This window comes from Gouania willdenowi, chromosome 18 (assembly GCF_900634775.1).
Source record: "Gouania willdenowi chromosome 18, fGouWil2.1, whole genome shotgun sequence".
Lineage (NCBI taxonomy): Eukaryota > Metazoa > Chordata > Actinopteri > Blenniiformes > Gobiesocidae > Gouania > Gouania willdenowi.
In genome coordinates, this window is record NC_041061.1 from 24,541,982 (window position 1) to 24,567,689 (window position 25,708).

The window sequence follows — 25,708 nt, forward strand, 5'->3', positions numbered from 1 at the left end:
TATGAAGTAGTGTTTTTTGATTGATTCTTGTCCGACTCTTGAAATGTTATTCAAAATATTTAAAGTTGGCATAATTTGTTGTTAAAATGAGTGACTGCCTTCTGTGGTGGCTTTTTATGGCACTAACCACCACTGTTGGCCCCGCCCCTTCAAAAAAAATTAGCACCTATGGACTGTGCAATCTGTGGTGAGTACCAGATAGGATGGATTGAGAGAATTTTGAATAGAGAGGTATTGTAAGTATTGAGTAGGTGGTTAGCGTAGCATAGATGTTCTTTGGAGATTATATAGTATAGACTGCGCATGTCTAAACTGCTCCAGGAGCCCAAATCAAGGAATTATTTTTAATTCCCAGCCTAGATGCACGTCATCCAACCAAAACTTCAGGATTGAGTTACTCTTTAAACAAGCTAGGTCAGATTTGGTGAGCCTCTGATCCAAGATCTTGTGTTCTGTATCTAGTTAAACTATTCTGTCTTGAGCCTTAAGGCAGCACCGAGTGCAGCAAACCAATCCATTCTCTGTGTCGACTTCAGTCTTGGTCCTGATTGTGCTCAGATACCTCTGAAAAAGGGGATGTAATGGTGCTGCTGCAGCATGGCAAGGGTGGTGGGGTTCAGGTGCAACGTCAAGCCTGCACTGCCGCCTCCTGGTGTAGGAGAGTACTTCCCATTACTCCCACCACTACCTTCTGCCCCACTTGAATTGTATAGTGGAAGGGAGTCCCTGGCCCAGGTGGAGGGGTACTTAACACCACTCATGTGGGTTGGGGGCAAAGGGAGGGATCTGGAATCATGGGCTTGGCTGCTGTGTTTACCACCAAGGTTCATCTCTGGTCCTGGATGTCCAATCAGATCACATGAGACAGGTTGTATTCAAAATTCTTACATGCTCAATTAATTCAATTGTATGAACGTCTGTCCTTCAGTTACAATAAATATTAACGGTAGGACAATATATTGTGCAACAAGATATAGTGATAGTATTAATTGCTATATTGTTATTCATCCATCCATCCATCAATTCATCCATCCATTCCTTTGAAGACTCAGTGAGTTGGGAAACAGCAATGTCACATTATTTGTTTGGATGACACTGCAAATAAATGAATAGCAAAATATAATCAACAAAGGAGGAGCATGAAATTAAATTACCAGTGTGGGGTTTGGTCACCTGTGGGAGATTATTCCCAAACACTAAACTATGAGTCATCTGTGAAATGCTAATGTCTGTTTCTCCCCTTCCTCGTTGCTCACTGAGGACACGTACTGTCAGCAGGAATTACAGAATGTAACGTTGTTGAGGGATAATACTTTGTCAGCTCAGGGAATAATTTAGGTGAACATATGATGCATCTCGTGGCTGGAGGTCAAACCTGGTCTGCTGCAGTTCTGAGGCGAACGACAGGGGGTGTAGCGCCCGTAGCCACCCAGGGAGCTGTTGGAGCTCGGACTGGAAGGTCTTCGTTGACGCGGTGACTTCTCCCCATCAGCCTTGGTAGAAAAGACAGAGTATGTAATTGAGGAAGCACCTTTCCTTTTTATTACTCCCATTTCATGGAGTAATAAATACTACAGGCTATAAGTTCACAGACATTCTTAATTAGTCTATGGCTGCATCCGAATAGTCCCTCCTATCACATTTCCTATCTCCTTTTCCTTAACCCCGTGATGTCATCTAAAGGGGTTAATGAAAGATGTTAGGAGACTTTCTAAAGGTGTTAGGGAAAGGTGATGACGTTGTTTTGACAATCAGAAACACTTCCACTAGGTGACGTAATAATCCAATGGTAGCGAAGGTTAGTGACATCTGCCATGGTGATACAACTACAAATTTCCGAAAATGGACTACTAAAAAGCATATTTAAAACACTTTCCCCTGTGCCTCTAACTAATGATATAATCTCAAATATCACAAGGTTTGAATGTAAATCAAAGGAAAAGAGGCTACCAGGCTACAAGGAACAAAAGAGAAACTAAAAGAATGTCATTGAGAAAAGTTGCTCACACTCACCTTCCACTCAGAAATGAACATTAATCCAAAATAAGTATATCTTACATTTATGCAAGATATAGCTCTACATAACATTGTAGGCATACAACCGTTTTCAGTCATTGTGAGTTTCCACGAACGCTCGGATGAGCGGGTCCCTTTAACTGTTATTGCAGCAAGAAATTGCGGGGCAGCGTTATGTGGTCTCCTTTATTAAAGGATGCATCAGTGTTTACTAGGCTAAAGCTTTTAGAGAATTAGAACGCTCCTTATTTTGGCCGCCACTTTAACACTTTCGGGGGTTAAGGAAAAGTGGATAGGAAAGGAGAAAGGTGGGACTATTCGGACGCACCCTATGAGTTGCTGAAAGAGATGTGTTTCATTACTTTACTTTAAAATTATTTACTTTTCAAGCACAGCAACACACATACACAACAAAAACACAAACAAAGGGGATAAGAGACACACACAGTGAGACATGGAGCCTCACGTTACCTCAGTAGGAGTAGGAGAAAGCAGCAAGGGGGACTGCAAATGAAGATGGGAGAAAGCCAATGATTAGGACCAACTCATATATGCATGGATATGAGTTCAATGAGTCAGGGAGTGATGCCATTGGGTGAATGAGCTGAATCAGGCAGATGTGAAGACGTGTGCCTCGGATTACACGCTCAGGGCTGTGAGGCCATGATCAAATCACACAGGAATGAACGGGCAGGTGATGAATGACTCCACGGTGAGAGGGAGGGAATGATGGGAATACAGTGGCAGAGGAGAACTTCAAGCTGGGGGAGACGATCCCTAACCTTTTTAAAACTCTACCTGTATTTCATTCAGACAGTGTGACCCCAAAGTGACTTCCCAACGCATTTCTGGTGTTTTCAAAGACTGAAATATGTGCCAAAAATAATGGCAGATGTTGATTTAGTGGCGTTCCACCGGAAACACCCAAATAGGCCCAAAATGTAATGTCTTACGCAATGACGTCATGTCACACAGGGAACACCATGAACAAACCAGAACAAAAATGGTGTCAAGCGAATCACAGTCTTCCTTGTCTGGTGAAGAAACACCAGAAAGAATGAAGTGAAAAAACTTCTTTAAGAGATGGAACTGTCACCCCACAACTGTTTTTATCCTATTTCGTTAAACAAAAGATTATTTAGAGCAACCGAAAGCAGCACAAGTTGTCATTTTGACTGAAAAAGCTGCTAAATGATCTAAAAAGGAGGCTGAATGTTTCACTCCAAACAAAAAACAATGGGATGTTTACAGGCAGTGGGGCCGTGTGACATCATCAATCGCGCGATTTCAAGATGGCGGAACACAGGCTCTAAAACTGTAAAGTAGTGTAATTTTTAAAAGGCAATTAAATTAATGTGTTTCGTTAGTCTGTTACCTTCTAATAAGTACATTTCAAAGATTTTAGGCCAAACTTGTAAAAAAAATGGAGGATCCCTTTAAATATTAGAAATGTAACTTGTAACACCACAGTCTAACCTCCTATCGTATATTTGGCGTGATAACGTAAGGGATTTTTATTTCATTTGTCTGTGAGTAAATTCTCCAGTTTTGCGAATAATTAAATTAAATGTATTGATCTATGAGGCTTGCACTTTGTCATTAAAATAAGAATCGTCCCCGGCAGCTTTAGAAAAGGAAAACAGCTTTGGGTTTGGCAAAAGGAACCAAAGCCTAAAGAATTATTGAATCTTTTTAAATAAATATATTTTTGCTTCAGGGTAGCTTTGTAAGGAGTAGGAAGAATTTAAGAATTTTATGATGGATTCAAAAACAGTATACTATACACAATATTTTCATACAAACTAGTTCATTTTTAGTTTAAAGTTATGTGCTTTGCATTTGTGCTGCAGCAATGTATATGCAAAGTCCTTCCTTAACAGAGACAAGAACAACATCAAATAATTTGACTGACTGTGACAGAGTGGACAACTTACAGTGTATGAACAAAAGTATTCGGACACATAACAGTTTCACCAACAGGAAGTCCAAATATTTTGATATGAAGTTTGTCCCCCTTTTGCAGCTCTAACAGCTTCCACTCTCCTCGGAAGAATTTGAAAAAAATTATAAAATCCCTACTTGGTATGTGAATGAGATAAAGGAATTCACATAAAAAGCAACCCTCTGTAACTGTGTATGTATGTCTATAGGGAAGCGCGTCGTAAGGACAAATCGATTTTCGTGATATATCGCAATATTTGGCCGCGCAATTATCCAAAAAATGTCCAAATCGATTTTTTAAATCATGTTTTTTTTTTTAACAAAAAAGCCATTTAATTGCATAGCAACCTGTTAAACCACCTCACTCCTCAATGCATTTTAGTTTGGAAGTTGATTGCACTTTATTTTTATAAAACATATTGGACACTTTTATAGATGTATGTGGTTACTTTAAAATAAAGAACTTAACAGAAACGATTCTAAAGTAATCGTAAAACATGACTTGTTTTTGATATTGGTACTTGAATAGTATAGTTAGTTACCACTTACTTGTTCTTACAAGTAAAAAAATGTGTAATTACTGATATCGAGATATATCTTAATGCATATCGTGTTGCTTAGTATTGAGATATATCGGGATATATCGTATCGTGACATGCAAATCGTGAATTGTATTGTCACGTCAGATTCCTGGCAATGCACACCCCTAGTCTATAGAGGTGCAGAGATAAGGATAAACAGATGAGTGGACGTATGGACCTCTGTGTAGTGTCTCTCCTCAGATGGGTAGCTGACATAAGGAGAGTAGGACAACATGTCGGGCCTGTCGATGTTATAGATGGCCTTGGTCTTTGGAAGGGCCGCCAGGTCCTTGTAGTCCAGCGTCTCCTCTCCGAGTTTGGCCTACAAGAGTCAGAAAGCACCCAGTTTCACTCTATGCACATGCTGCCCCATGGTGGTAAATGGAGGAGTTGCAGGCTTACGTAGATGACTCTGCTAGGGGAACCGGAGGCACTGGATGCTGGGACGGAGGTGATGCTCTCAGAGGAAGTCCGAGTCACCTGGAACACATAAGAAATAAAGTAGAATAAAATATATGCTGAATCTGTTCATTACATCTACTGATTCTGTTTTTTTTTACTGTTTCTCAGCTGTGTCATGTGTGATTAATTTACTTCATCAATGCATTTGGTTTAATCTGCCAGTTTACAATTTTAACAATTATGCCTGAAGATGTATTTACAACGGGGATACACAGAGTTCATAATACGATAATGGCTTGCAAAACATATTTACTTAATTACTCTGGGAATTACCTTTTTAATAAAAACTAACTTGTGATACCACTCGACGATACATATTGTGACGTTTTAAAATGCGATATCTTGTTGCACTATACATCGTCCCACCAACATGTCTCATTTTTTTATCTATTGTATGCAAAGGTGAAAGTAGCTGATTACAAGTACTCACGTTATTGTAACTGAGTTGCTTTTATGGGTACTTGTAGTTTTTTGAATTTTAGAGTTCATAACTTTAGCAATACTTAGAGCCTCATTTTAATTTTAATTTTAAATTGAATTCATTGATGTTATTTTATGTAAAAAAAAAATTATTGTATAGATGCCTTTGTGGAAAATAAGTGAAGTTCCAATTGTGCAAGATTTTTTCTCTTTAAGGTTATTTACATGAGATGTTTACTGTATGCAAAGGAACTGTTGCAAGATTTATTACCAAAAATTACCTTGAGTACTATTTAATTGAGCTACTTTTTACTTGTACTTGAGTACAATTTCAATCAAGTAACAGTACTCCCACTTAAGTAGGATATATAAGTACTCTTTACACATCTGATTGTATGTCAGAATTTAGGTTTAAAGTTTAAAAAATTAGCTTGAAGCTTGTGGAAAAATGAAATGCATAAAAGTATCATTTTCCTTCTCTTTTTATAATGTCTATAACATTCGCTGCATTTCCATTACCTTTAGAAATCTGCAAAATCTAAATAGCGCAATAAAAACCCGTAAGGGAAACACCTGAAATTCAAAAGTCAAATAGCGCTAAAAAGTTTTGACGCTTTCATGAGGAGGTATTTCAGATGTTCCGATATTGAAATGTGTCGCAAAAGCGCAGTGGAAACACTCAGAATGTGACGTATACGGTCACGTGACCACTGCTCTCTGAGAAAACATGACGCGGTACGTAAACAGAAGAGGAGACCGGGACATTTCATACCGCTATACATTAGACGTGAAACAACAAAGGAATAAGGAGCGCTATAAGGAGGTTCTTAGCGTCCAAAGTCTCACGGGATGAGATTTTTTTTGAGTTACGAGGCTCTTGCCCAAAACAACGTTTTTTTGTTTGTTAACACATGCAACAAATGAACACACACCAATCCCTTTATGTGTAAACAGTACATACTGTACACAGGAAACACCCAATCCAGTGACTGTTAATGAGATGAATATCATTAAAACTATTCAATATTCTGATAATGCCATAATGTTATACCAACTGTCACTGCTGAAATAAAGGTTACAACGAGTCATGTCATGGTCAGTGCATGCACATTGCACAGACAGCAGCAGCATCAACAGCTGGGACTGATCATCAGAAGCTTGTTTTGAATGCAAAGCAGCCAATCGGTGTGACTGCGTCTTTACACAAAACCACAGCGTGGCGTCAAACAGCTACCACCAACCCATGCAGCTGAAATATGGGGTCGGGAGGACCAAACCAATAGGGAGGTAGTACAGGAGACCCACCTGCTGCTCAGGGACACCACTGAGCTGTATCCGCACCTGCTTCTGGGAGGAGAGGTGTAAGGATGAAGGGAAAAGAATGAAAAATGGAGAATGGAAAAGAGCTGGGAAGATTGTTTGGGTAACGAACCTTTTTACCACCGGGCCATGGCCCAATGTTTATTAAGTTATTTTGAAACAGAAGTTATTTGAAACAGAGTTCAACTCCAGTACAATTTACACTTATTCCATACAAATCCAAACCTGCCACATCCAAGAAAACACAGAAATTAAGCTTTTCAACTCCTCAGTTTAAAAATAAGCAAAAAATTCTAGGGATGCCAAACTGTACGGGTCATAAACAAAATTTAAGGAACTCAAAATCTACAAAACCAGTGTTTTTCAAATGGGGGTACGTGTACCCCTAGGGGTACGCAATGGCACTACAGGGGGTACTTGAGAGAGAGAGAGAGAGAGAGAGAAAATTAACAAATATAGTTTCAGGCATGGTATGACCGGAAACGATAAAAATTATAGAAATAAATCTATCCAGTAGCCATTAAATCAGTGTTTTTCAACCTTGGGGTCAGGACCCCATGTGGGGTTGCCTGACATTTCTGAAAAATTAAAATAGATTTTTTTAATGATTATTCTTTTTTAAAATTAAAACAACACAATCTTAAACAACTGTATTTCTTTACTTTCACTTCGTGAAATATAAATCTAGTTCAACTAAAATGCAGTAAAAATAAATCAGTATCTGAGCTCAATCATGATCAAAAACTAATTTGAGAAAAAAAATGTCCTTTAATGTCTGAAATTCTTGATATCAAAATGGGGTCACGATCCAAAAAAGGTTGTGAACCACTGCACTAAAAACTGTTTCTTTTCACTCATTTACAAAATGAGATGCTTCACAATGTTTGTTATCACTCGTTCATTCCACCATCATGCTCTACAAGTGTTTTTAGATAGTTTTCTAAGCAAAATGTCGTTGTCAGACAAAGGGGGAGATTCAGAAATGAGAGAAAGGGGGAACTTGAGCCCAAAAAAGTTTGAGAACCACTGTACTAAACAATTTGTGTTCTTAGAACTCACTGTGAGTAGTACGAACACATCGTTACACCCACCTTACTCTTCTCCTCCAGTTTGGCAGCTTGTCTACACGGAGGATGCCAGATAGAAGATCCTGAAGATACAAAGGCAGAAATGATCACATCTGTCCTTTCAAATTCTTATGCAAAAACATAACTTGTTGGCAACAGTTGAATGAAAGGACTATAAAGTCTTTCTAAGAAAATGAGAGCACCAGAGGAACTCCATTTCAGTCCGTGAGTTGGTTAAGGATGTGAAAATGTTTCAATAGTCTTAAAATCTCATTCGGTTTAGCAGGAAAAGATGAAGCTTCAATAGAATTTGTACAAGCTTATCTCACCTTGCAGATACATTTCCTCTCCCTCTGCAAACATCTGCTCACAGCGGGCACAGCGGGCACATGTGGGGTGGTAGTGCTTCTCTCCAGCCTGATTGAAAGAAAGGCAGAGGTTCAAACTCTTTAACTTTACGTTAATCTTCAAAAATGTTTGTCCACATGCAATCCTACTGAGGTACGGATGTATTTTGAAAAGGGAACAATGGGCGCCTGTACACTGTCATCTAACCATGATTATATGCTTTCCATGTTATACACATCTATCCTGTTCAACAATTGTGCTGCACAAACATCTGATTGTTTCTGATCCGAGGGTCATAGGATCAACATTCATGTCAGCATTTAGAATAATGACCAATCAGAGCATTAATACGAGGGAAAAAGGGTTTTGTCTTTGTCTGTGGTTTTGATGTTTTGCATATTTTTCTGTCATTTTCTGTATTTTTGTTGTCGTTTTCTGTCTTTTCCTGAAACAGTTTGTGTTTCATTGGAGCTCTTCTGTAATGTATTGTTGTGTTGTGTGTCTTTGTAGTCATTTTGTTTGTTTAAATGGTTGTTGTGTCTGTCTGAATTTTTTGTGTACTTTGTGTATTACGTTGCCCATTTCTGGAGTAGAGGTTCTGATTTTCCCATTTAAAATTTCCCCAATTCCATTACAGAGTTGACCCTTTTCCAGAAGGCAGGTTATGTTCAAACTCTGAGTGTGTTCCGGTTCAAAAGAGGGAAACTCAGAGTATCCCATCCCTGAAAGCGAGGTGAGTTCTACTCTGAGTCTGTCACCATGGTAACATTCTCCGTGAACTGAACCTCCTCACTGGCAGGTTTTGTCTAAGAAACCCTGGCTTTCTAGGTTTAATGTTTGAATGCAGGTTGATCTGCATTAAAACGCCTACTGACGGCTATAGTAAAGTTTCCTAGATACAAACCTGTGGCAAATGTAATGGGGAAAATGTAAATTTAAAGAAATACACATTTAAGGCTCGGCATTTGCATTAGTTTGAAGAGCAATATTGATGTTATAATTAGATAGATACTGTACATGTTACAAAGAGTGTGTGATAGCGGTGGCGCAACAGGAAAGGACGAGTCCAGACGACTCTGGCGACTACATTACATTCAAAATCCATGTAAATGACGCAACCTCAAGTGGCCGTTACTGTCTCTAGAGCCTATAGGCTTCAGCCCTTTCACTGCAGGGGGAGGGCTGTACAATTCTTTAACTTACTGTGCCCTCTCAGTGCTGCCCACGGCTCCGCACACACTATTCATATTATTCCCCACTCGTCACTGAAGCGATGAAGTGATCAAAATGCGCAACAATGTTCAAAAAAATCTTCACAGACGCTTGGCGTTGGGTGTGAACGCACATTTATAACAGGCTCATATTTCACAAACACCTGCTTATTCCACCCATCGAGGTGAATGAATCACTCTCTTCCAGCTCGTTGCCATGGTAGTTTGTGTTATCTTTGCTCTACTTATGACGTCTTTTTATCGCGCTCGTGCACGTAACTAACCCAAGGTTTACATACTCAGAGTTGATTGACCCACTTCATACCAGCTGTAACAGACCCGGATACTCAGGGTCTGTTGAACCTTCTTTCTGGAATACCCCTCAGATGTCATTAGTGGCTTTTAAACTTCCCAAAATCATGCAAAACAGACAATGGTTAATTATCTGTTTAATTTGGTTTTAGTTGTGTTTAGCCCTTGTAGTCATTTTTTTATTTTTCTGAGTCTTTGTTTATTCTGTTTTCACTTCGAGTTTCATGTGTTAACTCTAGTCTGTGGCTGCGTTCGAATAGTCCCTCCTATCTCCTTTCCTATCCACTTTTCCATCACTCCGTGGATGATGTCACAGGGTTAAGGAAAGGCGTTAGGAGAGGAGGTGGGAAAAGGCCATCAAGTTTGTTTTGACAATTAGATGCACTTCCACTAGGTGACATAATAATCTGACGGCTGGGAAGGTTAGTGACGTCTGGCGTGGTGAAAAAACTACACATTTTTGACTAAAAGCACATTTCTAACACTTTCCGCTGATATAATCTCAAAAATCACAAGGTTTAAATGTAAATCAAAGGAAAAGAGGCTACCAGGCTACAAGGAACAAAAGTGAAACTAAAAGATCGCCACATTGAAAATGGTTACTCACACTCACCTTCCACTCACAAATATGAATTATGTTGAATAAATGTGGCTAAAAATGTCTCTGATCCCTTTTCATTAACAAGCCACTGTGCAGCAGACAGTGCTTCAGTCATAAAACAAGGAAAGGAGCTATTGAGTTAAAAAAAAAAAAAAAGAGCACCATTGCTCGCACTTAAGAATAAAATTGAGAAAAGAACCAAGAAGCATATTATATGCAACATAATCTTAATTTTACTTCACTTATAGAATTTCAAAAATCAGTTTTTAATAAAACAGAAAATAATCAAAAAGAAAACTTTTATAATGAAACCTATTTGGAAACAGTTTATAGTTCCTGTTCATTTCTCTTTTTTCCACATAAGTCTGCACAGCTGAACTTTAATATCTGAAGTTAAGGGGCTTAGCTGATGTCATCTCCACATCTGGGAGCTTTACCATTAGTTATAAATCTTTTATAGATACTTATTTTTGCATTTAAACATCTCCACTTAGGTTTTAAAGTAAAGCTTATTTCATAGCATATGACAGGACAGAACACTTCTCTCAACCCAAATCCCTCATTCCCCATTTATGGAGTCAATTCAAACCCAACTAGAATATTTGCATTTCCTGAAGAAAATGCAAGTGAGGATGCAGGTGCTGGCCCACGTCACACTGCATTAGCTTAGCATTGGCCTAGCGTTAGTATTAGTCTAGCATTAGCAATAGCCTAGCATTATCAATTACCTAGCGTTAGCAATAGCCTAACAATAGCACTAGCCAAGTGTTAGAATTAGCTATAGTGTTAGCAATAACCTAGCAATAGCATTAGCCTTAATGTTAGCATTAGCCTTAATGTTAGCATTAGCCTTAATGTTAGCATTAGCCTTAATGTTAGCATTAGCCTTAATGTTAGCATTAGCCTAGCATTGGAATTAGCATTCACCTAGCAATAGCAATAACCTAGCAATAGCTTAATATTAGCAATTTGGTTGAAAAAGGTTGAAAAGAGCAGAAATTAGTTGAAAAAGTAAAAAAAAAAAGTTGAAAAAAGTTGAAATCGGTTGAAAAGGTTCCAAAGCTGTCTTAGCTGAAAGTGAACAGACAGTTGAACATGTTAAAGTTGAATGTTTGAAATCAGTTGAAGGATGGCTTAACAGCTGAAGTTCAACAGTGATGAAGTCAGAATTCTACAGAGTGGAAGGGAAAATGAATGTGAAAATGAGAAGTTAAAAAAGTTAAATAGTTTAAAAGGTTTAACAGTTAGAAAAAAGCGGATACATAGCATAAAGGCCAGAAATTATTTGAACAGTTTGAGACCAAACTTGTTGAAATTGGTTGAAAATGGCAGGAGTAGCTAGAGCTAGACTGAAGAATCATAATAACCAGAACAAATAGTCCTTCACTTTTACATCAGTGCGCAGAGTGGAGGCAACCAGACAAAAACACGTTTCATGTTCACATACCATTGAAGGAAAAGCTACAGTTCACCATGTCAAAAGGGTGTGAACACTGTGACAGAAGAATGAACGTGGACTGAGCTAACGCAGATAAAACGGCAAAGATTGAGAGAAAAGAGGAAGTTGATTTAGGAACACTGAGGCTCAGAGATAAAAGACCGGAACAGGATTCAAATTCAAACACGGAAAGTATGAGAGCGCCGGAAAGGAGAAAGTACTGCAATCAAATCCTTCCTTTGTCTGAATCTGAGCTCGTAGGGTGGGAAAAAGTATCATAAAGTAAGAGTAATGCAGAGTGGAGATATCAACTTTAGAGAAGTAGCAGGAGCTTCAGCCAGGGTTGACGTGGGTTTGTAACGTGGTTGGAATAAATGTCGTGACCCGTTACAAGAGGGTTCAAAGCTTTAAAGCCACCATATCATTTACTAAACCACTTCAAACACACCTCCTTAACCTTTGATCATCTAAAACATTGGAATAATAAGTGGTTTGCAACTTTCAGACACTAAACTCCCTCAACACACACGCCAGTTTTACACTGAGACACACAATGCATACAGTATACAATCATCAACTAATTCACCTCACAATTAGGTGTGTCACAGATATTAGTGATAGTCACACAAACAATTACAGCAGTGGTGCCCACATTCTTTCCATTGAAGGGCCAAAAACTAATTGCTGTGAAATGCCGCGGGCCAAAACTAAACTTTCATGTTGCCGTGCATGAAATGAAATATGCCAATAACATAACCGTGCAAAATAAACACTTAAAGTAGTTTTGAAACCGAAGAACACTTTTCTTTATTGTGTTTCATGGCATAAAATTAATGAAACATCTAAAATGTCTTCAAAGACATTTAGTGGAATATAAATTCAACAAAATGGGACACCACGGTGCTTACACCACTGCCTACACGATCAAAACACTACATTTTCCCTGCCTCGAACAATCCTTTAAAACTCGAGAACAATTATGTAACTGGATATCAGCTTTAGATTGTCATCTTATAAATCAATGTCCTGTATCACAATATTTTTAGTATTTTAAAAAATATCAAAAAATAAAAATAACAATTTCAAATATGGACAGCGGGCCAAAACGAATTGCCTGCGGGTCAACTTTGGCCCGCGGACCACAAACAGGACAGCCCTGGATTACAGCAAACATTCACAGGTTCAAATCTTTCTTTGAAGACACCAAAACAAGCCGAGTCCATTTCAGTAAACAACTAATAAAGTGATTCCCAAACTTTTCACAGTCCTGTACCCCTTCAGCCATGTACCCCCTACTCCTGTACACTTAAAAACATCACTACGTAACGTAGTATATAATGTAGCTCTACAGTGAAATTTGTCTGTGAATTTTACCTATCCTGTTATGGAATAATATATAATAATAATAATAATCTGTAAGCACTCAATAAAACATCTTATTCAGAATTATGACTTGTTAGCTGTATTTCATTAATTATCCTACTGGCATTTTCGGTGAGAAACCAATCTCTTTGTTTTGGAAAACGAAATCTACCCAACATTTGTTGTTTGAACATATAGCAGTAATACAACGTATTCATTCATCACCCTGAAACTGTGAAATACAACTCGCGACAACTTTAATGAGAAGGGTGAGGTTGAGAGGATGAACACAACTCTGCAATTTTTGGCTGAATTTCATATTTTTTTTATTGTTTCTCTGTCTGAGGCTGTATGAAGGTGCTCTACATTGCTGCTGTCCATAGCCATGCTAGTAGCTTAGCTATCCACAAGCATCTTGGTATGTAATACATTTACTTACCACTAGAGGTTAGTCTTACAGAGGCCATTGAATTAGCATGCAAATTCACCGTAAGTACCAAAATAAAACATTTATATTTAACATTTATATTTATATTTAACATATATATTTATATTTAACTTTTATATTTATATTTAACATTTCTAATTATATTTAACATATATATTTATATTTAACTTTTATATTTAGATTTAACATTTAGATTTAGATTTGAGAACATAATATAGTTTACAAGACAACAGGTATCCTATCCTATTCAGTTGTTCTATACAAGAACAGGGAGAACATGCAAACAGCACACAGAAAGGTCCCAGGTTTTCACTCTGGGAGTCAAACACAGGCGTGTTAACCACTGCTCCACCATCCTCTCACTGATTTTAAAAGCTACTTGTGTTAGCTCCCATTGAACTTTAGCAGATGCTAAATTTCCTTTTGTTTTGTTGTCAAAGTTTAGCAGTTACATCCACCTGAGTTTGAACCCTTTCTGACAGAGAGAATGACCATATATTAAGTCACTTTAAAGGGATTATAGGTTTCACACACAGGAGTTTGTAACGAAGTAAAAGCCCTTTATGACTCGGTCATTTATTTAAGTTTGTCTTTATCTTCTAAAGCATCTGTCATTACAGATTTGCAACAATTCTACTTTTTTATTCAAAAAAAGTAGACATAGGGGTACGGGGCGCCGACTGTAAAGTTGCACAAGCTTAAAAAACAACAACTTTTTGCAATATTTAACAACAAACTACGTTTAAGAAATGTATGTGATTTTTTTTTTAATGTTACTTTTGACCAGATTTACAGCAATATTTGTGAAATTTGTGATATTCACTTATATAGTGTCAACGTTAAATCTAAATGTTAAACCTAAATCTAAATGTTAAATCTAAACCTAGTGTTACATTTAAATCTAAATGTTAAATCTAAATGTTAAATCTATATCTACAGTAAATGTTAAATGCTAAATCTAAATCTCAAATATAAATATGTTTGCATATTAGCTAAATATTTAGTTTCACCTGTGACATTTCTATTTAACATTTTAAATTTAGATTTTGTTTAGATTTAATATTTATATTTAACATTTATCATTTATCATTTAAGATTGACATTATATTTTTACAAGAAAAGTAAATATCACAAATATTGCTGTAAATCTGGTCAAAAGTAATGTTTTTTTTCCTTTGCTAATGTTGCAAAAAGCTGCTGTTTATTTTAGCATGGGTAACTTCACAATTGACGGCCCATACAGAGGGATAAGAACAATATGCTACGTGTGAAAGCTATCATTAGAAGCTTGTGTAAAAGTAGCCTGATGTTTACCTCCAGGACTTTTCCTGTGATGTACTTCTTGCAGCTTTCACACTGGATGCCGAACATGGCGTGGTAGTCCATCTCACAGTACGGGATCCCATCCCTGTGAGAAATAAAGAACCCATGATTTTTAAGAGCAAGCTAAACTATGAATGGGTGAACATGGTGGCTAAAACAATGCAAGCAGTTACCACCATTAGCTAGTTGCGCGATTGTAGACATGACGTTAAAATGCAAACGGGCCACATTTTCAAACATGTGCTTACATTTTCTACATTAATAGTTTCAGTTGAAGCACTTTACGTGAATTTGTGAAGCTAATTTTGTAACAAATAAGAGTAGACAAAAAACGCGTTAAAGCTTTGTCAGCTTTGTTCAGCTAATCGTCATCATAAACATGAAGTGCCGGTACAATCTTTAACAAATATTTGTTATCAGTGGGGCTTGAAAAATAAGTTATGGCTCGTTGTTTTTAGGCTAAAGCGGAAGTGAACGCCTCACAATCTTCTTGATAGCATGTGGAGCACCACAGAGGATAGCAAACATGACTTACTGAGAAACATACGGCTCATATACGTAGCATTTCTGAACATGTCCATGCACAAAAAATGTGTTCTGCTGTGTCTTTGAGTTGCACGAGGGATTCTGTCAAAAAACGAGCGTCATGAACACAGATTTTCCGATGTGTTTATACGCTTCGACAAACAATTGCATCATCTGCTCCATCTGGAAATAGCTTAGATCTTAGCTTCCGAGATCTGACGAGATCGGGCAATGACGGGCAGGTATGACCACAAAGAAAAGACGCCGTAGTCCAAAGCTGCTTGATGTAGGACTGAAACGATTCATCGAGTTACTCGATTAACTCAATTACAAAAATTCCTCAATCAATAAATAAATAAATTCACCGGACGATAAATTAAAATAAACCCAAAAGTTTTCCGGCCTCGATATATTGACATATGCATGTGTATTTGGCTGCGCGCCTGTCGGCTGCAGCAACAAAAATCAAACGGCATCGGATATAAAACAGCAGATTACTCAGTCAGTTCTAATAATTTCTCAGTGAACCTGCAGTGTAATTACTCTAAAATAGTATACCACCGCCAGGCAATCTTAGATTTAGGTAAATCAAACAGTTATAGTCCGGTAGATACGGCAACTCGAGCAGCTACACCCAGTTGCCTGTGTAGCAGCTGAGCCTCGTACCAGCGGTGTCCGCCAGTGGAGGAGACGTAAGCGGTGTGTTCAGAAGCACGCACGGCATGTGTGTACACACAAACCAGGGTAGACGGTCTTTAAATCCTTAAAAAGGTAAGGTATTACATTTGATGAAGCCAAATTTAAGGCCTTAAAAGCTTTGCATTTGAGAAAAAGGGCATTAAATATTGAGAAATTGTAGCATTAAATATTGTGGTACGTCTCAGTGCCTGTGCTCTGAAGTGTTGTGGATTTTAAACACTGTCTCTGATCATCACTGTGACAATTCTAATGATGTCACCAGCACAATATTTTGATATAGAATATAAATACTTTATTAAGCCTGAGATTAAATAATTTTCTCAGCTGCTAAAAACTTAATTCCAACACATACACACACAGGTTTCTAGGTTATCATAGCAAATAGGCTCACCCTAGAAATGATATATTATGTGTTAGTTGACTTAACTGTATTGTTATTTCATTGTTGGCAATGTCACTTATTAACACTGCATGGTTAAATTGCAATAAATGGGCTTAGTTTTGGAGCCAAATGTTGTTGTTTTGAGAAATAAATGCTAAATTCTGTGGGGGTTGGGATGGGGCATTCTTGCGCGCCCAATGTCATAACATCACACCACAGTTTGAGAACCATTGCAACTATTCTTGCTATATTTCTATAGGTTACTGTGCAGAATAGAGGTGATTTCATACAAATAATTGCACTTCTTGTTAGTTTTTGCTTAGAGGTGTTGAAACATCTCTGAAGTTTCCTACTGGTCCTAATTTAGAACTATAATGAACTTAATTACTTGTGATTTATAGTAGAAACAAGACAAAGATTCATCATCTAGAGCTGCATAGGATATATAATATTTCTGGTTTGGCAGTAAAACCAGATTAGCCATTGGAATGCAGCAAAAGTGTGTAACCTCATAGCACACAAATGCTTAATGGAGCCCACTGACTGTAGCCTGAGCCTCACGAAGCAGAAACATTACACTGAGTTATGACGTTTGCTATTTTAAAGAGGATTAGAGTTTGTTTTTGTGATGACTCGCATGGTCAGAAGGGGGAGACAAATGTCACAAAAGTAGGAGACACTAGGGCTCGATAGATTAACTCAGTGTTTCTCAAACTTTTTGGCTCAAGTACCCCCTTTCTCTTATTTATTAATCCAGGTACCCCCTTTGTGTTAATACACATTTTAAAAAATCTAATTTGGGATAAAACTGTAAATAGTGCCTCCTGAATAGATTTAATTATACAGTTTCTATCATTTCCGGTCATTTCCCTCCTGATGTGGGACAAAGACTGACCTCGTAAATTCAGCTCATGTTCTAATCAAGATCATTTCTATCATGATTTTGTCTGTTTTTGTGTCATTTTTTGTATTTTGTTGTGTATTATTCTCTTATTTTGTGTGTTTTTGTTGTCATTTATGTGTGTTGTTGGTATCATTTAAATTATTCTCTCTGTTTTTGGTGTTGTTTGGTTGTTTCTTATGTTGTTTTGTGTTTTTCTGTCATTCAGTGTGTCTTTGTTGTCATTTTGTGTGTTGCTAGTAATAGTATTTTTAGTGCCTTTTGTGTATTTTGTTGTTGTTTGTTCTTTTCACAATTTAGTATATTTTTATCTTATTTTGTGTTTTTGTTGTTGTTTTGTGAGTTGCTGGTAATATTTAGTACAATTATCACTTTTAACTAAAAATAAACATTTTAAAACCCCATATTTTTATGGCCTAGACTACGAAGCCAGATTTCCTCTTATCGCGCTACCTTTCGGGATTTAATCGGTGTGTGTTGTCCTACGAAGCTCGCTAACATCTTCTGGGGCTAAATCACCACGGTAGCTTAGGCTGAACGACTAACCTGGTCAGGACCAGGTTTTTCTTCGGGCTAGGATCTGAGCGAGTACTAAAGTAATATACAATATAAATATTGTCCACCTTATAATGTAGGCTGAGCTGTATGAACGCAGCATCAGAGCCATAGAAAAGGTAAAAGTGAAACTGAAACTGATCAGAGTGTCTGTTTATTCTCCATTTATAATTTCACTAATTTAAGCATCAACACTCATCAATTCCTGCTTTCATTCTTTGCTGCTTTTACTGCAGCAACAGTGTTGTTATTGGTCTGAATTATGAATTTAAATTTTTCATATTTCTAAAGAATTAAGTAAGTTGCTCTACACAGTTTCTCTGTGTTTGTGATTGGTCTGACACTGTGATCTCCTCCTCTGACATCATCATCGAGATTCGTAGGACAGCTTCTGTCTAGGTAAAGCCTGCTAACGGAGATAAATCCAGGGTATAATTATCTAGCTTCGTAGTACAAGCCCTAATTGCTTTCATTTGTTCATTTTCCTCTCTCACTCTCCATAGTACCCCCTGTAGTGCCATCACGTACCCCCATTTGAGAAGGCAGTTGCTATCCGTACGGTTGCCGTATCAATATACCGACATTCTATCCGTACGCAGTGCCCCTCATTGGTCAGTTTTGTTTCATAATTCTAACCCTAACCCTAAGACGCTACGTACGTGTACTTAGCACCGGGGGTTGTCCGTACGGCAACCGTACAAATAGACACTTTCATCTGAGAAACACTGGATTAACTGATAGCATAATAAACATTTACTGATAACTGAATACCAATAGCAACAGAACATCCATGTAAAGAGCAAGTCCTTTATTTGATGCAGCAACACTCAATTCCCTAAGTGTCAAAGCACTGAACCAAAGCCCAGTAGTAAAGGGGAATAATGAAAGGTCAGTTTCCATTGTGTGAAAGGAGAAAAGCGGAGGCGGAGTGACTTACTTGCTGATGTACTCGGCATTGAGCACCTTGTTGCAGACTTTACACTTGAAGCAGCCAAGGTGCCAGTGTTTCTCCAGAGCGACAAGAGACTGTTCATTCTTAAACTCCTTCCCACAGCCACAGCAGTCTGCGCACACGCACACACACACTAGTGTAAGGATATTTTTTTTTTAGAGACAGAAGTAAACACTAATATAGTGGTGATTGAATAATGTGTGTATGAGATGGATGAAGACACTGACTGTGGACAGCCTGTATGGGTGCAGGGCTGTTGGCGGGGAGCGGGTCGGTACACTTCTGGCAGATGCACTCTTTCCCATTGAAAGTCACTCGATCACCAGCTGGAAACGGCTGTCTGCAGACAAACCACAAACACACACGCACACACACAGTATTAGACAAATGTAGGTGGGTTCAAAAGCAAAAAGCTGATTACTGTAAGGCTGTCCTACCACAAACTCCTCTGTATACCTGACGAGAAAGATTGCAAAAAAAAGCAATAACTATGGGTCATTCCATGTCATTTCAACACATTTTCAGGACATCCCACAAACTTTGGTCTCAAAAAGCTCAGAAATTTTCACCAATTGTTCCTTTATTATTAAATAGGCTCACTGTACATTTTTAATTTGATCATATTTTTTTTTTTTCGATATGGCCAATTTAGTGAGGGGGGTATGTGTTGATTGTCGTGCGTCCTATATCCAATTCCAATATCTCAGTAACGACATCACACAGAAAAATGAAATTTGGTGTAGTAATAGATGTAACTCACCTACTCTCTCAGAATATACAAAAATATCTGTACATCCTTTCTCGTGGACATGCCAGCACCTCAAAATTGGAAAAAAAAAATTAGGCCTTCAGTAAACAACTTTCCATACACTTCAGCTCATTTGAGTGACAGTCTTTTGAAATCCGAATTGGCCCATAACTGCATGTGGGGATGTAAAAAAAAAAAATCTGATTTCTGTTTTAATTTATAGTATAAAGGTTACTCTGACAATTTTTCTTATGCGACTCAACTTTGAGGCTGTTGTATTACTCGCAAATATTAAAAATCCTTTACATGAGGCCATTGTAGCTTGCTAGCTCTGTCTTATAATCATTTGGTATTACTGTATCAAATTTATGTTTCCTATATCATGTAGTTCCTAAAATATTGGAAGCTGAAAATGGAGGAAAAATAAGGAAGCATAAAAATCGACACATATCCCCCTCACTAAATTGTCCATATCTCAGAAATTATTCATCTGATCAAACCAAAAATGTACAGTGTGCCCATTGAATAATTATGGAACAATTGCTATCAATTTCAGAATTGATTGAGTGCAAAGTGTGTGGGCTATTTGTTGAATAAATGACATGAAATGACTCATATGTAACCTCAGGGGACCATGAGCAGGTGTTAACAAACCATTTTTATACCTACAAGGACCTTCCTTGTCTACAGGGTCCACTTTAAACAGTTTTCTCAGCTATTGGGTGACAGCTTTTCTATAAACACTGTAGTCATCACTATCAAATTAAACTCAGGCCTTGTTTCCTGCTTGCCTGGATGTAGGTTTACCTTGACCGGGGCTTTCAAACTCAAACTGGCTGGGTGCTACTGGCAGTATCTGTCTAACTAAAACATTTGAGCAAATAGCATTAGCATAACTCATTATACTAATGCAATAAAAACAACATAGATGAATAAACATTACCATTATTTATATGGTTGGTAATGTATCTGATTTTACTGACTCCATCACTTTTTCCTTATGACAATATTAAACAATAGCAAATACCTCATAGTCTAAATTCTCACGCTTGCCACAAAACTGATCACTAATTTTGAAGGAAGTCAGTTGATGAATAAGCAAGGCAGATATTTGATATTAGTTATTATTTGTTCATAATCACGATAAATGTGAAACCCTAAGGTTTTGGCTGAAAATTCTAAATATGCTTTGATTATGGGCGGAGCTCCTGGAACAGTTACATTGGTGGTCAGTGATAAAATCTGCCTCCAAAACAGCATTGGGAATGGGATCCATCTCAGGCATTAGCATAAATCTATTGTAACAGCCAGGTTTCAGCCCACACCAAGACAAATTCCTTGTACTGTCCTTAAAACTGTACATGGCCATGAAAAACATTTCTGATTCTGATTCTGATTAAAGCTGCAGTATGTAAGTTATTTTTTGTTTCATTTGGTCAAAAATCTATAATAACCTTTGAGCATATTGTAATACAAAGTGTTCTGAGAGGACACTGGACCTCTGCAACCTCCTCTTGGCTTTGTATTTGAGCTTTGGAAATCCAGGAGCGTGACGCTACTTTTCAGCCAAAGTGTATTACTGATTTATTGACACAGCGCTCTCTTTCACAACAAGTCACATTTCCTAATAATTGCTAACAGAAGTTACCCTGAATACCACCCGGGAACGTTCTGATCTAGTGCGCCAATGTGTGATTAGACGCTCACACACATGCACGCGCACACATGCACGCACACACACAATGGTTAAATAGACACTCCACTGTAGCTGTGGGGATAGGCCAAAGAGCCACACACATATTTACCCGCTCCCACTACATTCCTCCCTGAACGAGGTACACGTAACCTTTCTAGGCCTTTAGAATACTGGTCGAACACGTACGGCATCCAACATGCATATCCACGTGGCTCGCAACAGGTGGGAATGACTGTACATTCTGCATGTGGCTCCTACATTTATAGCATTACCCTTCAATTGCAGCAGTCCTGATCATGACAGCAAGTAAACAACACTTCTTATCTAAAGTAAAAGAGACAAGATGGATTTTGAGGAAAATCTATATTAACTAGTAACTGGTAATTGGCTTGCATGGGCCTATGGTTATTATATCATTGAGACTAATTCTTAACTAACCACTAACTAGCTCAGACCATCATGAGACTGTGATGATGTTCTTGTACAGTGATCCAGCCACACGTCAACAAAGATACAACTGCCAACTTAACAGAAAGACAACTCACTGGGCCACACACATCCATGTTACCTTATGAATTACAACATGTGGTGAAATACTGCTGAAAAGTAATGAGTCAGCCCTTTGAAGCAGAGTAAATATCTGTATTAGTGGATTAGTTTCTGTTTTACATTTAAAATGAAATGGAAGTAATGGACATTTCAACCTGACAGCAAAACTATGTTTAACTCCCAGGATGGGACTGAGAACGTTTTGTGTGGAATTTACATATTTTTGTGTGGAATTTACATATTTTCTCTGAGACTTATGGGTTTTCTAAAATCTCTGATTATTTCATAGTTTACCCATTTCGGCGTCAGTTTACCTTTTTCCATTGTGGTGGCAAAATTGATTAATTATGTATACTCATATATTTGCTCTTTGATCTCATTCAACTTAATACCCCAATTTGTAACTTTCCACGCCTGTCTGATGTCTTTTCCTCTTCCTACAAAGTCAGTGGGCCCATACTCCCATAATACCCCAGACATCACATATACATATACACACACACACACACACACACACACACATCATATACACATACACATATACATACACACTCACTCACACACCAGTGGGACAGGACTGCCATGCAAGACACATAGTCACGTACTGGGATCGAACCCCCAATCTCTCTTAACCAACATCGGGGGTGGGACCCTCTGGCAGACTGACCTTCCCCCCCCCCCGGTCTCTTCTTTGTTGTCTGTGGAAGGGGAGAGGTCAGGGGGGTATAAATGTGGGTGAAAGGAACATTTGGGCCCTTCTTCTTCTTCTTCTTCTCCTGCCGTCTTCGCGTCTCTCCCTTGGCCGAGGGAGATCACTGCTTCGTCTATCGTTTGTACCTTTTTATTTAGTTTTAGATTAAATCATGTTTTATTACTTCATCATCTCTCCTGTTTGGTCTTCATCATTTATCACCACAGAGTGTGTTTTCAAGTCAAAGATGAGGTAACCGTAAATTTCACCGTAACAATTGGCGTCACGTTAACAGGATCCATCTTCTGCTCTGGGGGGCTTTGACCGCGGACCAGTACCCGGAGAGCGGACGCGCTTAAAACCCCAAAGCCAGCTTTTAATGGTATGGGACTCCGAGTCTGCCCCGCGGTGGTCTGCCTCTCAACAGAGACTGGACACGAACCATCGGTTGATCCTCACACCAATTCGGACTCCCAAGGTAAATCTGCCTTTGAATATATATATGTTCGCTCTGTGTTGATAGACGGATAACCAGTCGAGTATTGTATTTTCATCATTCTGGAGATTCTCTCCTCCTTCAGCTGTTCTGTGCTTTGAAGCAGTAAAAAGACTGTAATGAGAGGCTCAAATGGTTGAAGTTATTTGTTTTTTAATACTATAAGTTCTCTATATTATTCTTCGGGCTCCGGTTATTTTTGTTCAGGCATCTAGGACTTTGATTTTGTTCAGGCGTGTCTACGGACAGCCTGTGAGGTCTTGACCATAGAATAGGCGGGCAACCAAAGTTTCCGAAACACCCCGGTGCCATATACCGAGTTCACCTCTGTACCGAGCTTTGATTTTGTTCAGGCATTTTCACGGACAGCCTGTGAGGTCCTAACAATAGAATAGACGGGCAACCAAAGTTTCCGTAACATCCCGGTCTGTACTGATAACACTAATAATGGGGATTAAACAGACTGATGAAGATATCAGTGAGATATTATTGGATAAGTTAGTACTATTTATAGAAAATGGGTTCCTAAATATGATGAAAAAATCCAATAAACAAATAAGTATATGCAATGCGCATATACATTCTCGGTCTGATGTGAACTCGGATCAGGAAATCGGCAAGCTTTCGGTGAACTTTACTCTTTGTTTTAATTTTTATTTTCCCATTGGTTGTTAGACTTTAATGCTTTCATTATGGACAAGTCGGCTGCTGTGTTTCCTGTGCGCTTTGGTTTTTTCTCAGCTGAATGTGCGAACGCGTGTTGTACGCGTGCACGGACACACACACACACACACGCACGCGCAGAGAGAGAGAGACACGCACGCACACACGCACGCACGCACACACACACACACGCACACACACACACACACACACACACACACACACACACACACACACACACACACATTCAAAGGATAGCGCCCCTCATTGGCCAGTTTAGTGAAAAGACACATGATTAAGCCTACAGAATAGTGAGTGCCATTACAACACAGATATTATTATTATTATTATTTTTTATTTTTTTTAATTTTAATTTTTTAAATTTTTTTAAATTTTATTTAATTTTATTTATTTTTTTATTTCATTTGATTTCATGCTTGAGATATCTGAGGTCCACCCTAAAATGAGCAACACACACTCAAACACACACACACACACACACAGATGAATACAGTATTTCATTTTATTTTTAATATTACTGTTATCATCATTATCATTTTTATTATTTTATTGTTAGTTTCTGTTGGCATGGTGGTTGTCCCTGAAGAAACGACATCTTCAATGAAAGCTCTTAATGAATGAAATCATCTCCAACTCCTATGCTAATGAAATGTCAACATCATTCAAAGGATCAAGCTTCAGAAGGAAATCGACTATCAAAGGACTCAACTCTCACATTCAGCTGCAACGAAATAACTCGCTCAGTCTCAACTCTCCATCGTCTATGGAATGGGCCGCATGCTAATGCCTGGGATTAACACATCCTGCCCCATCATCAAAGACTGAGAACCTGTGGGCATCGGAGTTGGGACACTAACCCACCAATGAGTTGCGAGCTAAAAGCCACGATACTGCCTGAATGATGGACAGAAACTGCAGGCTGGTCACACGTCTGCTGGAACATCTTCACCAAAAAGACACTGTTTCAAAAGCCACGTGGATATCAAGCCAGAAGAAGTCCAACACAGCCTTTGGTGGTAGTGCTATATCACTTTAGCCTTGAACTTTGGCATAGGGAGGGGACAACTGACATATAGCCAACAAGCTTCTTCTATTTTCTGACTGTACACTAGATTATTTTGTTTTCATTTATTCCCTCACACACTTTGAGAAACACTTAAAAGAAGGTGAGCTTTAAGCAGACAGACCAGACATACAGTCACACACACCACACACACAACCACACACACACACACACAACCACACACACACAACCACACACACACACACACACACACACACACACACACACACACACGGATGGCCTGTATCTCCTTTTGCCCCTTTTGTTTTAATGCAAACAGTTCCTCTTGTTGAAGGGAGACCCCCACAATGCAAGATATGGTTACATCCGTTGAAGAAAGAGTCTTCTGTTGCCTCAGCTTTTGGAGCTGAAGTTTTTATTTTTTATTCTTTATTGGGTTTTGTTTCTGTTTGCTTTTCTTTCCTTTTATTTTCTTGTTGGAGGGAGGCCCCCACAATGCAAGATATGGTTACATCCGTTGAAGAAAGAGTCTTCTGTTGCTTCAGCTTTTGGAAGCTGAAGTTTTTATTTTTTTTTATTCTTTATTGGCCATGATTTTTTTTTGAGCTCACACGTTTTTTTTCTTCTTTGTTATTTCTGAACGATTCTTCTTTTACTCTTTTGTTTTTACTCAATTTCAGGAAAATTGAGACAGACATTGAGGACTGCAGCCTCTACCAAGTTTACATTTTGACATTTTTGACCGATACCCTCGTAAACAATCTGTACCTTATCCTTTTGAAGCTGCATGCGACAGACAGCCTAGTTCAACATTCATCGTTGTCATTTTGCGCGCCTCCTCCATACCGCGTCGGACTGTCTTGCTGGCCCGAAGCCACTCGACAGCAGGGGAGGTACCAAATTTTTCTACCAACTTTTAGAAAACTGTCCCATTAGTTGCTATGAGTACTATTGTC

At 38.4% G+C, this 25,708-nt stretch overlaps 1 protein-coding gene across 11 annotated transcripts in view; it reads right to left on the minus strand.

Annotated features, from left to right (window-relative positions):
- Nucleotides 1-25,708, minus strand: part of ablim2 (actin binding LIM protein family, member 2) — a 118,678-nt gene that overhangs the window by 29,627 nt on the left and 63,343 nt on the right. For 3 of the 11 annotated variants that reach the window (XM_028475125.1, XM_028475129.1, XM_028475124.1), the window contains exons 4-14: nt 19,092-19,204; nt 18,850-18,976; nt 14,842-14,935; nt 8,137-8,224; nt 7,832-7,890; nt 6,726-6,767; nt 4,941-5,018; nt 4,717-4,860; nt 2,488-2,520; nt 1,376-1,493; nt 563-838 (exon numbers count right to left, since the gene is read on the minus strand). In XM_028475125.1, coding sequence (XP_028330926.1) covers nt 563-838; nt 1,376-1,493; nt 2,488-2,520; nt 4,717-4,860; nt 4,941-5,018; nt 6,726-6,767; nt 7,832-7,890; nt 8,137-8,224; nt 14,842-14,935; nt 18,850-18,976; nt 19,092-19,204 — 1,172 coding nt within the window. The remainder of the gene's footprint in view (nt 1-562; nt 839-1,375; nt 1,494-2,487; nt 2,521-4,716; nt 4,861-4,940; nt 5,019-6,725; nt 6,768-7,831; nt 7,891-8,136; nt 8,225-14,841; nt 14,936-18,849; nt 18,977-19,091; nt 19,205-25,708) is intronic. The other 8 variants (XM_028475134.1, XM_028475132.1, XM_028475126.1 and 5 more) reach the window with 7 other exon arrangements.